The 14,911-nt window shown below is 44.9% G+C and overlaps 1 protein-coding gene across 1 annotated transcript; it reads left to right on the top strand.

Moving 5' to 3' along the window:
- Positions 1 to 2,080: 2,080 nt before the first annotated feature.
- On the top strand, positions 2,081 to 8,647 carry RSPH1 (radial spoke head component 1). The gene is made up of 9 exons (XM_084224697.1): positions 2,081 to 2,141; positions 2,455 to 2,568; positions 2,682 to 2,787; positions 3,796 to 3,886; positions 4,122 to 4,257; positions 4,558 to 4,629; positions 6,082 to 6,250; positions 6,677 to 6,772; positions 8,519 to 8,647. The coding sequence occupies exons 1-9, from the start codon at positions 2,085 to 2,087 to the stop codon at positions 8,539 to 8,541; spliced, it is 864 nt and encodes a 287-aa protein (XP_084080823.1). The 5' UTR covers positions 2,081 to 2,084; the 3' UTR covers positions 8,542 to 8,647.
- Positions 8,648 to 14,911: the final 6,264 nt, after the last annotated feature.

Raw genomic sequence — 14,911 nt, 5'->3', positions numbered from 1 at the left:
CTGCTTCCTGTTTGTGTCACAGCTGTTCCCTGAGCCACGTCACCTTCCATGGCAAAAGACACGTCTGGTTATTTTTGTCCTCGAGTTTAACAGGCAGCACCTCCCTATGCATTCCAAACATTAATTCCCTTGTCACTCTGAGCCTCAGTGTCTGCTTAGAATTAATTTGCCGTGACAGACCAAGTGAGCGCTTTTATAATTAGAGACATTACCTTATCATAGCTAAAAGAATTTAAGCCAATCTTAGGTGCAAGGGAGAAACAGAGGCATCACCAAGATGTGCACTCATGTCAGCTCTGCAGGAGGTGAGCGGAGCAGCAGTTTGCATATTCTGCAATTGCTTATTAACAGTACATTATGCAAATTAGGCTTCCCTAGTCAAATGCTGGAAGTGTGCAGGAAAGAGAAATAAGCATAGAGTTTGGAGTCAATAAATGTATCATGCTCTGCCAGCTAACAAAATTTAATTTCAGTATTCTTAACTGCTTCAAAGGCAAAGTGCTCTCAAATGAGTAACTGGACATTAACTCAGAATGTGGAAGGAACACAGGAGTATTTAGCAATAGTCTCTTCCTTTTTCATCTTTACCCAACTGAAGTCAAAAAGAGACTTGCCACAGAAGTGACACCTTATTACTATTCATACATTATTTAATACTGGCTATTTAGATTCCTGCCTATGAAAAGGAAGAAACCCACCTGAGTATGGTGTATCTTTGTAGAGTGGTGACCCTGTTTTTCTTCTGGTTTGGGTAGTGGAGCTTTGATTTAGGGCATAAGGTGACCTCCACCCATTTTCCAGCCACTTGCCAAGCCTGTCTATCTCAGAAGCATCACCTGCTCTGCCCAGTGCCTGTCTAGCTCACTGCTTTTCACCAAGCATATCCTTGCCTGGCTCCTCTTGCGAATCCTTGGCCATTAAATTACTGTGCAAAGTGATGGTGAGGTGATTTGCCTGACTCCCATGTGAGAGAAAACAAAAAGTGGACTGGTATTTCTGAGCATCAATAAACCCGCCCAAAAGTGAAAGAATCTAGGTGGAGGAATGGGTTTAAAATCTAAAATGTTGTTTTCAGGCCAGAGCAGCTGAACTTTTGGGAGCTCTCAGAAAGCTGAGGGGGTCTCAGGTCACCTCCCAAATGTCGCCAGTCTCAACACACAGAAGGCACTGGCTGGGAAAAGCTGAGGGGGAGAGGCAGAGGGTTGGAGTGACCTCTGGAGATCACCCAGTCCATCCTCTTGCCAAGGCAGGTCACCCAGAGCAGTGACACAGAGCACATCCAGGTGGGTCTGGAATGTCTCCAGACAGGGGATCTGTGTGTGTCCTCCCTGGGCAGCTGTTCCAGAGCTCTGCCACCCTCCACATAAATAAATTCTTCCTCATGTTGAGGTGGAACTTTCTGTGTTTTATTTCATGGCCCTTGCTCCTCATCCTGGTGCTGGGCACCACTGAACAGAGTCTGGCACCGTTTTAAAAGGAGCCTGGGCAGCAGTGCGGGGAAATGTTGAGAAGAGCTTTAATCTGTGAAATGATAAACAGTTGATGGGCAAGCTCTGGGTGATGCCCATGTATTAGAAAACCAATTAAGAGTTTAGGGCTTGACATACTTTGTGGTCTCAGACCTGGAGAAGGAAGTTAGCAGAGGCTGGGAGGGAAATTAATTGTTGACAACTGAACAGCATTTATAAACCACATTACATAAAGCAGAGATGCCCTATCTGGGAAAAAAGATAATAAAAAGACAGAAAAATGCAGACTAATTAGCATGAGAAGTAAGCAATCAAGAACAAATAGAAGACAGAATACTAATCAATGAAGAGAACTAGAACTCTGTGAATTGTAAGCTAATTAACATTAATCTCTTCGCTGAAATGCATAAATAGATAAGAGTTTTGATGACCGACATGCATGTTGCGGGGAGCCATCCCCGTGTTCCTTCCACACCGATTCACGAATGCCGCCTTTCTAACAAGCAGCTTGCAGAGTTTATTTTTCTTTCCCGGTGCTCGGGTTGCGGTGTCCGGGCAGGCCCCGCGGAGGGGCCGCGCTCGCTCGGTTGTCACAGCGACGGCGACGCCGCGGCCATGTCGGATGCCGGCTCCGAGGACGCCGAGTCCGGGGAGGCCGGGAAAGACATCGGGGTCCGCGGGGCCCGGGGGCAGCGGGGAAGGGAAGGGGCAAGGGAAAGGAAAGGGAAAGGACAGGGAAAGGGAACAGCCCCGCTCAGTGCCCGCCGGGCCGGGCAGGGTTGCCGAGGGCAGCCCCGGGCACGGCTGTGTCACCTGCCCGGCTCCTAACAAGGGTTTGGGGCAACGCGTCTGCTCTTTGCAGCGGTGTGCCAAGAGGGCTGGGGGTGCCGAGCTGGAGCAGCTTTCCTCAAACACCTGTGTCCCTCTGATGAGTTGGATTGTGGCAGGCCCAGCCCTTTAACCCTTTTCCCTCCGCGTTTGCCAGGAGTACGAAGGCGATCGCAATGACGAAGGGCAGCGGCACGGGTTCGGCAAGGCGCGGCTGCCCAATGGTGACACCTACGAGGGGGAGTACGAGCATGGTTTGAGGAGTGGGCATGTAAGACACCGAGCCTGGCTGCGGTTCTGCTTCTGCAGCTGGGCTGTTTGGGCTCTGTATTGTAATAAGGGTGAGAACTGATGGGTGTTTCATCTGTACCTAATGTGTTTCAGGGGACCTACAGGTTTAAAAACGGTGCTCTCTACACCGGGAACTACCTCCAAAACAAAAAGCATGGCAAAGGTGTCTTTTTTTATCCAGATGGATCAAAATATGCAGGTAAAGCAGTGAACACAATTACAGGGATTTCTGTAGCCAAAAGGACACATTCCCCTCTCACTCCTCCTCCCTCCACAAATGAAAAGAGAGAGTGGAGAATGTCATATTTTAAGAAGATACAAGATATTTTCCAAGATATATTGCTACAAGATATTTTCCTCTTATTCCATTTTTAGCAACAGCTCTGAGAAGCTTGGAGTTTATTTATAGGGATTTATGTTAGGACACTTATTATGTCTATCATTGAAAAAAATAGTCTTCTTAATAGAGCTCTTATTTAGGGATTGGGACACCTGAAGTTTGAAGAAGTAATGAAAGTTAGAGTTCCCCTGCTTGCTGGAGAGTACCTGAAACAATCAGAAACTGTCAGTTAAGTTTCAAAAGATGATATTCCCCCCCCCTTATTTCTAAGCTAGGAAAGAAAATACATTCACATTGTGAGGACTAAAAGCTGAGAGCAAAATGAGCAGCCCAGTTTTGCCTTGCAGGAACATATGCACTGAGGTTTTTGGGTTTTTTTAAATTTATTTTAAGTATGATTAGAAGAATAATTAAGATACAAACCATCTAGCATCCCTCTGAATAGATGTGCCCCAATACTGACAGGACAACTTCAGCAAATGAGTCAAATTAAAGTAGCTCCTCTTTAAATTCATGTGGAAATGTCACATTATCTAATGCAACTGTAATACATTTCCCAATTCAAAGATAGGACTGGGTTGTTATGTGTTCATAATGGTAATAGAGAGTGATAATGAAGGCAGGTAATTATAGAAAAATGGAAAGGGAGGTCAGGCAGCAGCATAAATACATGTGGAGAGGAACAGACTGATGAAAAAAGAGCAGGGGGCTCTACTTTAGAGTAAGGAGTGGAGTAAGGAATAGTGAGGAATCCCAGCAGTGCCATAGCTTTCTTTTCCTTCTCTAATACTTGTATGATAATGTTACAAACTATACACAGATAAATAAACCAGGTCTCACACTGCTTTTATCCTTTTGTCCTTGAAGGAGACTGGGTGCATGACCAGAGACAGGGCTATGGAGAATATCTGTATGCAAATGGAGACACCTATACTGGAGAATGGGCTAACAACAAGAGGTTTGTTTCCTTCTCGCAGGGATGTTTCAGGTCACGCAATGGCATTAAAATGCAAACATTATTTTCAGAGCATGTCTGACTGCAGCAAATGAGGTCCAGGGGTGACCTTGGCAATTTAGTCCAGCTTGAGTAGTTTCAGCTGCTTAATTAATACGGTTTTAATACCTTAATTATAACAACAGCCTAAATTCTTAATATTCACTGCTACAAAACAAAATTATTATTTTCTCCCTAGGCATGGGCAAGGCACCTATGTCTATAAAGAGACAGGATCTAAGTATGTTGGTTGTTGGGTAAATGGAATCCAGAATGGACCAGCTGAACTTATCCACCTAAACCATAGATTTAAGGGCAGGTTTCTCAATGGAAAGGTAAGTGTGATTTCTGTTCTTAACAGTCAGCATGGAATTGCCTTAATATGACCTATTTCTACTTAAAATAAGAAGCAAGACTTCTGATCTTTTGTAGTATTTCCTTTACCATAAGTGTAACACGTGAGACTGAATTATTCTATAAAAAATGCCAAGTTTCTTTGCAACGTTGCTTTCAAACTGTAGTGTTACTGACTATTGTATGGAATTTGTAGAAAAGGATATTTTAATATTTTACATTTCCGTGCTTAGAATGGATTGCCTGTTCAGTTCTGCTGATGTTTTTGTGTTTTTATGCAGCCCTTAGGTCGTGGCAAATTCATCTTTGATATTGGATGTGAGCAGCATGGTGAATACGTACAACCAGTGCAGGTAAAAGAAATAGTGCAAGAACACTCAGTAAATCAAATCTATTGTTGAGGAATATATAAAATGCCTTACAGACAGTGATGTGAAAGTAGATCATATGAGTCAAAAAGGGTGGAAACTCATGCATTCTTAAGAACTGAGGTTTCATTTTGCTTTTTTAAAATTTTCTCTACTCTGTAAGCTTTGAAAAGTACAAGGTGTGCTTTTGCACTGCTTGCAGACATGAATCCTTTCTGCTTAAAAAGAATCAGGACCTTCCCAAAAACGTTTGAAGCTTCAAATCACGGAGGAATATAGAGATATTTGTATACACATTTAGCCTCTATTGCATTTTCTTCTGAACACCAGAAAACAATGAGTAATATTTTTTTGTGTTTCTGAACTGCTTGGTGCTATGCATACAAATGGTAATTTCCAGCAGGGTCATGTTTGGGAAATATGTCCTATTGTTGTTCTGGTCATGTTAGGAGCTTAATATCCACAGCTTCTAATAATTGTAGGAAGTGGTTGGGATCAAAGTCTGTTTTGCCTTCTCTATGCACGAATGTTTTGAAACATATCAGTTTGATATGGTGCAAAAATAGCTGCAGAAGTAGGAAATATATTTTAATATAACTGTTTGATTTTTTAAAAAATTACCACATTTTAGCTTAGAGTTTTCTTCCTCTGTTGTCTGACACATTAGTTCCTGTTACACTCTGAAAACTCTGTGATGCAGCAATCATTTGAAGGATAAAATAATAATCATCAGAATCCTATCAGTTGTGAGAGAGATTTGCAAAGCTTGGAGACGGTTTTGCTTGTTTTCTGGCTGAAAGCAAGAGATCCTCAAATTAAGTGTACGATTCAAAGGAGTATCCCGAGTATTGTGTGTTAGTTTAGTTGGGAATTCTTAGGTGAGTTTTTAAAGCAAGGGACAGTGCTATCACTAAAGTAAGATTAAATTTTATCCTTTTGCTTTAGTTGAAGTAATTACAGAACAAAGCCCATTAAAAAAGGAGAAGAAATTAGCTAATAATACAGACAATGACTCAATTATTGACTCCTTCATATTTGTAGAAAAACCATGATTTTTTTAAATTTAAAAAATATTTTCCCATTTCAAAGACATAAGCTCTGTGCACAACCTTACTCCTTCCTAGATCCTTTCAAATGGCCTCCCTAGGCAAAGACTGAGGCAGAAACAGCTCTTTTTCCATTCTGTTTCTGTGTGAGACAGTGCAGCATCTACCAGACAGAGCATTAGGTAGAAATCATCAGTAACAGCCAACTGATTTTATCAGGGTTCAAGAACTTGGTAGTTCTTGTTCAAGATTTGCAGCTGCTGAAGTTCCTCCACCTGTAAATACTTTCATTGCCATTTTGATCCCAGATAAGGAGGTTTTAGTAGACTAACCCATCATCTTAGTTACTGTCTGTAGGATGAGATCCTGGATTTCATGAATTCTCTTATAGGAAAGAGAGGAGGAAGATGAAGATGAACCACCATTACCTGTTGAACCAATATGGAAAGTGTCAGAAATTACCAAATTAACACCCTGGTCTCCCCATGATGAGGAGCTGCTAGTCTGCAGAGAAGCAGCAGGTGCGGTAGCTGAAGAGGAGGGAATTCCATCAGCTATAGGTTTGTTCTGGAAACATCTGGAAACTCCATGCCGAGTTCCCACATTTGGTGACCATTGTTTTAAGGGTTTAATATCAAGTGATGTGAGAAGGTTTTTGTGTTTCGTTTTGTTTTTCTTGTGATTTTCCATGTATTGAATATTTGGAACTTCCAAGTCCATTCATAAACTGCACAATATGTATGTATGTGTTTTATTTCACATAGCATGAGGTACAACTGTCTTGGGAAGCCTGTGAGTTATTTGACTCTATATCATGTCTTATTATACAAACTTGATTATAAACAGAGAAGATTTTGTGGGATTTCTCTGTGTGAACAACAACTGCAGCCTTCAGTAAGACTTAGGGGCTATGACATGGAAACAAAGGCTGAATGCAAATTTGTAAAATTGGTTTTCTTTGGTATTTCTAATTTCTTATATTTCAGATACTGAGGAGGGTAGGGATCGCCTTGGAAGTGATGCAGGAGGGGAAGGTGAGGGAAAGAGAGAGGAAGAAGTAAGTCAAGATCAGGAGGATCAAGGTGAGAAATGGGGCCTGTGTGCTGGCACTTTAATTAGCAGTCAGGGTTTGAAATTGTGGATGTCAATCAGCTGAAGCCATGCTGCTGCTAGGACACCATGAGAGTCTCTGTCTTTCATAAGGAGGGCAGTCCTCTGGAGAAGTAAACTATGAGAAGTTAAATTCATATACTGCAACAGAACAAATTAAAAGTGACACTTCTGTGCACATACACTCAACAGCACTTGCAGAGCTGAATTTGAAAGAGATTGAATTTCCAAACTGTGGTTTTTTGAACAAAAATGAGAGAAAATATGTCAGGTCCTAAGAAGTTCAGGAGTTTTTAGCACTTCACTTTTCTCTCATAAATACAACTGTGTATTCTTAATTCTCCCAAGTATAGTTCAAAAGCAGGCAAAACAAATATGAAGAAACAAATGTTTGGTGTTATGCATTCTGGTTTGAAGAGTCTTTGGTTGGTTTTCTACAAATCAAGGAGATTTGAAATTCAGGTGCTCAGGTTTTCTTCCAGGCAGTTCAGAAGCCTGTTTTAAATACACAGTTACAAGAAGCAACAGGGATGCATCCATGTTTACTCATATTTGGCTTATAAGCCTCCAACCAATTGTGCTCTTTGTATTTATTCTTAGAATTTACAAGCTTGCCTATCTGATATGAAAATATCAGGTAAATTTATCTATTTGTAATCAGTCCATTTTCCAATAAATCCAAGCCAACCACTGTCTTTATGGATTAGAAAATACCTTAAATCATATGAAAATGCCTGGAGGTATACACTAAACATTTAGGTCAGCTCTTGTAGTTTTCAGTTTAGTTGCTTTTAATTTTCTGAGCTCCAGCTCTGAAGGTGCTCTCCAGCTTCAGGCAGCTGGCTGACCTGGGGTGTGGGACTGACATCTTACAGGATCCCTGGGCTAGGGTCAAATCCATCAGAAATCTCAGCAGATCATAGCTCTGCTTTGGATTTGGCAAAAGTGCATTGAGCCTGGTTTGTCTCAAAGACCCTTGGACTCAAATAACCATTTGGATTGAACTTGATTCTAATAAATTTTCTGGCCCACCACAACAAAGCAGTTCTGGTTTTCCCAGTGGCTTTTCTAGGGTGTTTTTGGAAACAAATGAGCCCAGGTGTCTGTCAGATATGGCACAGGGGCAGATGCCAATGCCTGAAAACACAGCAAAGTGATAGATTTGAAGTTCCCTCCAACTCTTTATTTCCAGAATCAAGGAGTTGGATGATTTTAAACATTTTTCAGCATAGATCTCCTTCCATAATTAATAAGGCAACATATTGTTCCCCTTGTCTTTAGGTTTAGATAGATTAAGTTATAGGAAAATGGAATTATTTGAAAAAAATATGCATCCTGTGAAGAGCAGATATTAAAAAATCTATTTTCTTTGCAGCCTGGTATTCCCTGCCCCTTTACCATCATTCTTTTTCCATGCAGAAATTCCCTCTTTTTTTGTTCTGCATTCTTTATGATATCATCTAAGCAGGAGGCATTTTTGGCTGCTCAGAGTTACATATGGGCTGGCTGGCAGTCAGTGTGGGTGTACTGAGTCTGTCTGCCAGCTGACAAACAATGTCAACAACTTCAATTCAACTACTGGCATTGAAAGGCAGTGGGTGAGGAGGACTGAGGTGGACAGCAGAGTTCTAGAGTTATGTTTTAGATTACTGGGGTTACTTTCCAGTGCTTTATAATAAAATGCATCTCTATGCCCTGTCTTTCCTTCTACTCTACAGAAATTACTGATTTTGGAGGATGAACCAGAGGAAACAGAGGAATTAGGTATAACTAAATGAAAAAATGAAATTTTAAAGTAGATGATTTTGTGTTGTAAGCCTGAAATATTTTTCTTTGTAAAACGGTGTGTTAGAATGAAGTATTTTTCTTTGTCAAACGGTGTGTTAGAATGAAATATTTTTCATTGTAAAACAGTGTGTTAGAATGAAATATTTTTCATTGTAAAACGGTGTGTTAGAATGAAATAGTTTTCTTTGTAAAAGGTTGTGTTAAGATGTTTTGAATAAACAGTTCTAGGTGCTTTGAATAAACATTTCTGTCAGTGTTCTGTCTAGAATGTGTATCTTTGGACCTTTTATACTCTCAGATTCTCATATCAACTTCCTTTATTCCATGTAGCCAGTAATGAGGTGTCAAATCCGGTGTGGAATTATTCTGGATTCATGAAGCCATGTTAAATATTGTCCTCATATGGTCTCCTTTGCACCTGCATTTGGGCAGAGGCTTCTCTCCCTCATGGGAATGTGCTTGAAAATGTCCAGCAAAGAAGCCTTTGCTGTCTGCCCTGGGAGCCCATGTGGCTCTGGGACCTTGTCACCTGCGGCTGTACAGCTCCCTGGAGAGGCAGGGCAGAACCAGCACCCCGAGGGCCTCAGGAATTCCCCTCTGCAGTCCATGGCACTGCAATGGTCTGGAATTCCAGTTTCCAGCAAGGAAAAGATGTTCCTGCCCTTTAAGGGCAGGAGGGGCTGAAAGCCAAGTGGAGCAAGATCTTACAATGACATTGCATGACCACGTTTCATAACTTAATCAAGGGTTGTTTTAGCATGTGGATTGGGAAAAAAATCAGGTGAGGGGTTTTGGCTGGGAGGTGCCACAGATAAAGACAGACAGTATGAAAGGAACAGAGCAAGCAAAGAAAGAAAGAAGAGAAAGCGCACAAGTAGTACTGAGCTGAGAAGGTGGCACTCTGAAATCCAAAGTGGAACTTACTGAAAGGAATGAGACAGAAATAAAGAAATCCAAAACTTTGGATTACTATGCAATTTCTCCCTTTATCACAAACTTGTCCTGACAACAGCAATCATGCAGCACAGTTTTCAGGCAGTCCTTAGTTCTGAACTGACGTTGCAGGCTGTAGACACAATGAAACATGGAACAGGCTTTCTCCTCCTTCCTGTTACTTTGACATTCTCAGGGAAGGAGGCAGCAGGGAGAAAAGGGCAGCTTGCATTCACCCTTCAATAAGACATGGGGCAGGGGGAGGAAAGGTCTGGTGAGCACTGTAGCTGTTCCCACAGGGATGTGAAGACTGATACCAGAACCCCAAGGGTCATTTTAGGAGGAGCCTTCCTGCAGTTGTTGGGTATTGAGAGGCAGCACTGCAATTTTATTCACTGGTCTTTGCAATTCTGCCACAAGCCAGGTGAGTAGGCCACGGCCTCCTGGACACAAAGATTCTGTGATCTTTCTTTTTTGGAGGAGAAAGACAGACCCAGTGGTAGCCAAAGCCCCGTGCCCAGAGGTGACACTAGCAGGGTTCTTTATCGCATGAAAAGATGTGTGGGGCTGTTCATTTAACTCTGCAGTTGTTGCTTAGTGTGCAAACAGCATCACTCAGTAACACTGAGGGAAGGGGAAACCTTTTGTTGTATGAAAATCAACAAAAACTGAATTTGACACTCGTGTCTTTGGTAGGCCGCTGAAGGCCTCTCCAGGCCCAGTGTCCCTAAGGAAAGTCCCCCTCACAGGGGCCTGGGCACATCAAGGACTGCAAGTGTTGAGTCTGGGGCTGCTCCATGCCAGTTCCAGTGGGGCCGGCTGTAGAAGGGATGTCGGGTGTGGCCCTTTGTGACACAGCCATGCATTACCAGGGCTGTGGTGCTGCAGGACACGGTGGCACCCGGAGGCCCTTGTGACACGGCAGAGCCCCGCCCTGCCTGAGGGGAGTCTGAGGGGAGTCTGAGGGGCGCAGAGCCCCGGGGTGCCCAGTCCCAGCAGAGCCGCTCTGCCAGGAGGAAGCAGCTCCCCTGAGCGCCTCTGGCAGAGCACGATGGAGCCGCTCACAGAGGAGGTGAACCCCAACTCCCCCCCTGCCAGGGAGCAGCCGGGCCCGTGCATGAAACGCAAGGTGATGGCTAGCCATGGAGGGAGAGGGGACAGAGAGATCTGGCATGGGGCCGGAGGCAGAGGCCTGGGGGCCAGGGCTGGGCCGGCGACTGTGCGAAGGCGGTCGCCTCCTTCCCCCACAGCCGGGGCACAGAGGCAGGGCCATGCCCCACACAGGGCCTGGTGCCCCTCCAGCCGCCACCCTGGGTGGCTGGAATCCCTCAGGGGGCAGGGGGCAGTAGGGGGTTCAGACATGCCAGGGCCACAGACTGTGAAGTGGGACTTGGCCAGGAAGGAGAGAGAGAGGAAACCCTATGTGGGCCGGGAACTGCCCCAGTGGGAAAAGGAGAGTGGCCGGGAGCTAGGGCAGTGGGAATATAAGAGATACCAGGGGCTGCCTCAGTGGCGAGATGTGAGAGTCCAGGGACTGTTCCCTTGGGAATATGAGGGATGCAAGGAGCCTTCCCAATGGGGAAATGAGTGTGTGCAAGAGCTGGACCAGGTGGAATATGAGAGATACCAGGAACCTTCCCACTGGGAAGGCATGAGAGTCCAAAAACTGTTCCCTTGGGAATATGAGGGACGCAAGGAGCCTTCCCGATGGGGAAATGAGACTGTCCAAGAGCTGGATCAGTTGGAATATGAGAGATACCAGGAGCCTTCTCGATGGGGAAATGAGAATGTCCAAGTGCTGGACCAGCTGGAATATGAAAGATACCAGGAGCCATCCCAATGGGGAAATGAGAATGTCCAAAAGCTTCATAGATGGGAATATGATAGATACAAGAAGCCTTCCCGGTGGGAAGATGTGAGAGTCCACCAACTGTTCCCGTGGGAGTATGAGGGACACAAGAAGCCTTCTCAATGGCAAAATGAAAGTGCCCAAAAATTTTACCAGTGGGAATATGAGAAATACCGTGATCTTTCGCAATGGAAAGGCTCCGCTGACCAAGACCTGTGCAAAGAGGAAGTCGGACAAGACCCAGAGCTGTCCCAAAGGGGACACGGGAGAGACATAGAGGAGCTGCAGAAGTGTGGGGAAGAGATCACCATCACCAGTATTTGGATCAACCCCAAGTACCCACAGCTCCTGCAGGACCCCGACGCTGCTCCCCAGGACTCGGCCTCAGCAGCTTCTCCTGCCTTGGCTGAGCAAGTGAAGGCGGCAGGGGCACAGAGCCATGGCCCTGCCCTGCCCAGCCCCTCAGCTCCCCAGGTGGGAGCCCAGGCCCTCAGGGAGCAGCCGGCTCCCCCCAAGAAACGCCCGTCCCGCCTCAGGCGGGCGCTGCGGGCGCTGCTCCGCTGGCCCTGCCTGAGGGCACAGCCGGACAATCAGTGCCCGCTGCCAGCGCCAGGCCCGGCCCCGCAGGCCCGGAGCCTGCCCGGCGTCACACGGGCTGCCTTTGGTGTCCAGGGGTCAGGGACATCGGCTCCTTGTCGGGAGAATGGCCTGGCTGAGGCTTAGGGCTTGAGAGGCACCGGCCACGTCGGAGCCAAGGGCAGGTGCACAAAGCCTGGGGAGAAGGAGCTCCTGCTCAGAGGGGACACCAAGGATGCAGAGTGACAGCCACAAGGACATTCGGCAGAACCTCCCAGATAAGGACAAAACTCATAAAGCAAACAACTCAGCAACTGTGCTGAAATCAGCCCCAGCTGGGGAAAAGGTACTTCTGGCACGGGGAGACAGCGACCACCAACTCCTGGTGCAGTGACCCCAGAAACCCGAGAAAATAGAAGAGACAGACCGAGCACAGAGAAAGACTAGTTAGCATAAAAAGCAAGGGAATCTTTAAACCAGTAGAAGAAAAGTATCAATACTGAGATATTAATGCCAAGATACTAATATTAAATATTAAGTTATTGTAAATGAATATTATTCAATAATAAGATAAAAGATTGCATCAGTATTTAATACATACAGAAACAAAATACCATTATAAAATACAAATATTGTATAATATGTAATAGTTATGTCTATATATAATAAATATTGAGAAATAATATATTTTGAATATTGTAAGATGTCAAAAATGTAATATGTGATCTAGAATATTAGAGTTCCATATAATATAAGCACAAAATCTAAGTATTTATATATGATGCTATAAAAAATATGAAAATAATTTTAACAAAAAATAACATATCAACTTAATAAGAGAGACATATGACTGGTAGCCAATGAGCACGAATGCCTTTGTTCACTAAAACGTATAAATAGTAAAAAGTTTTGTTAGTTACTGTGCTGCCTTTGTGGATTTGCCACCCAGCACCTCCTTCTGTGCAGAACTGCAAATAAAGGAAATAGCTGAACTCTGTGTGGGGATTGGCTTCTTGCACATGGGGTGAGAGAATCCCTTTTGGGACAGCAGCTTTGCCATGGCCCCATGGACACAAGATGCTGCTTTTCCAGCCAGGGTCAGCAGTGCCCGGCCCATCTTGGGGCCAGGCGGGCGCAGGCAGAGCAGCAGAGATCTGAAACTCGGCGGCTGCGCGGTCGCTGTGGCCCAGACAATCCCACGGCAGCCACGAGAGCCCCTCTGGGAACGAGCACCAAATCCCAGAGGGCGCCTCTGCCAGCCGGCTCCCCGAGCCCCTGCACCGAGCAGTTGTGGTCCAGGTGTTTGGGGAACCTCCTGGGGCTGCTTGGACCAGCTGGGTGGTGTTCCAGTGGGCACCTGGCCAGCTGAGTTCCCCCACAGGGACAGGGGTGGCTGATTTGGAGGTGTCCCTTGGTTCCTTCAAGAATCATTTGTCGGGGTCATTGTCCTGGTTGGGTGGCCAAGGGCAGCCTCCCACAATAATAATGCACAGTATTCTCTAACAGATGTCCAGAAGTATAGTCACTTCAGGTAAAGAAATGTCACTTTTGGATAAAGTGATTTTGATGCAATATTCCATGTTGAATTGGCATATGAGAGATGTTATATACTTTACTTTCTCTTCATCATCTCTAGAACATCCATTGCTCTGAAAGCTCAGGATGTCAGATTTACTACAGATAAAAATCCCAACTGAGAAACCATGTGGGCTTTCTTCTTCACAACCAAACATAGACCCAGCTCAGCTATGGAGAGGGCACACGGTTCTGTGGCTGCCTTATTGCTGTGATCCTGAGAGGCAGCACTACAGAGCACACCACTACTTCCTCCCTTTCTCCTTTCTCTTCCTGCCATCCTCCCACCCACTCCTGGGACAGATGATTTTAGGTGATATTAGAACCTCTGCTACCTCTGTTGAGGATGCTCTTAAGTTAACTGCTGATATGAGCACAACATCCATCTACTGGATATGATTACATGGAACAGTTGAATCTTCCAGGGCAGGAGCATCTTTACATTTCCTGCTTTCTGTACGAGGTCACTGATTTTTTGAAACAACACAAAACCCTGAACTCCTGACTAGAGCAATTGCCATTTAATTATCTGTAGTTTGATGCAATTCTCCAGACAGTGTTGTAAAGCTGACAGATGTGCAAACTGAATTGCTGACTGCTAGGGGGTTAATTAAAATTCTGCTTGTGAAGCCTGCGATTCTTCATTTTTTTGTCCTTCAGTCCTTCCTCAGGGGCTGTCTGGTGCCATCACCAACAGCAGCTCTGGACATCCCCCCACCTCCAGTACATCCAAAGCTCCCAGCAGGGTCCTGCACATTCACACACAGCCCTCACACTGACACACTGTGCACTTAGGTCTGAGCAGGGACAGGGAACATTGCTGCTGCTGTCAGAAATCGTGAACTTCAGCAGCTTCCCTCAAGGGCGTCGTGCTCCACTACTCCACCCAGCACAGTCCCTGCCATCCCTCCCCCTCAGGTTCTGGCTCTCACCTCTGTGGAGTTCCAGCTGATGTCCCATATTCCCTCCTTAAAAGAGAGTAGTCTGAACACCTTCTCCTGCAATTCCTTGGACATGACACCAGGACCACCACACACGTCCCCCAGGGAAGGAGCCCAGAGCCCTGGGAGGGGCTTGGACACAACATCCCCCTGCCCAAACCCTGTCTGGGTATCAAATGCAGGGAGCCCCTGACACAGGGAATGATTGTCATCTGACTCCATTGGTTCAGAATGCTGAAAAATTGCTTTATTAAAACGATACTATATTTACATTAATACTATATTATAACTATACTAAAGAGATACTAAAATAGTCTATATTAAAGGAAAACCCATGGCTGTCTCCAGACAGTCAGGCACAGTTTTGAGTGATTGGTTAATTAATATACACAACCATCACCAGAATCCAATTACCAAATCCCTTCAGGTAAACAATTTCCATAACATTC

This window comes from Fringilla coelebs (genome assembly GCF_963513975.1).
Source record: "Fringilla coelebs genome assembly, chromosome: 2".
Lineage (NCBI taxonomy): Eukaryota > Metazoa > Chordata > Aves > Passeriformes > Fringillidae > Fringilla > Fringilla coelebs.
This window is presented reverse-complemented; position numbering and strand designations above follow the sequence as displayed.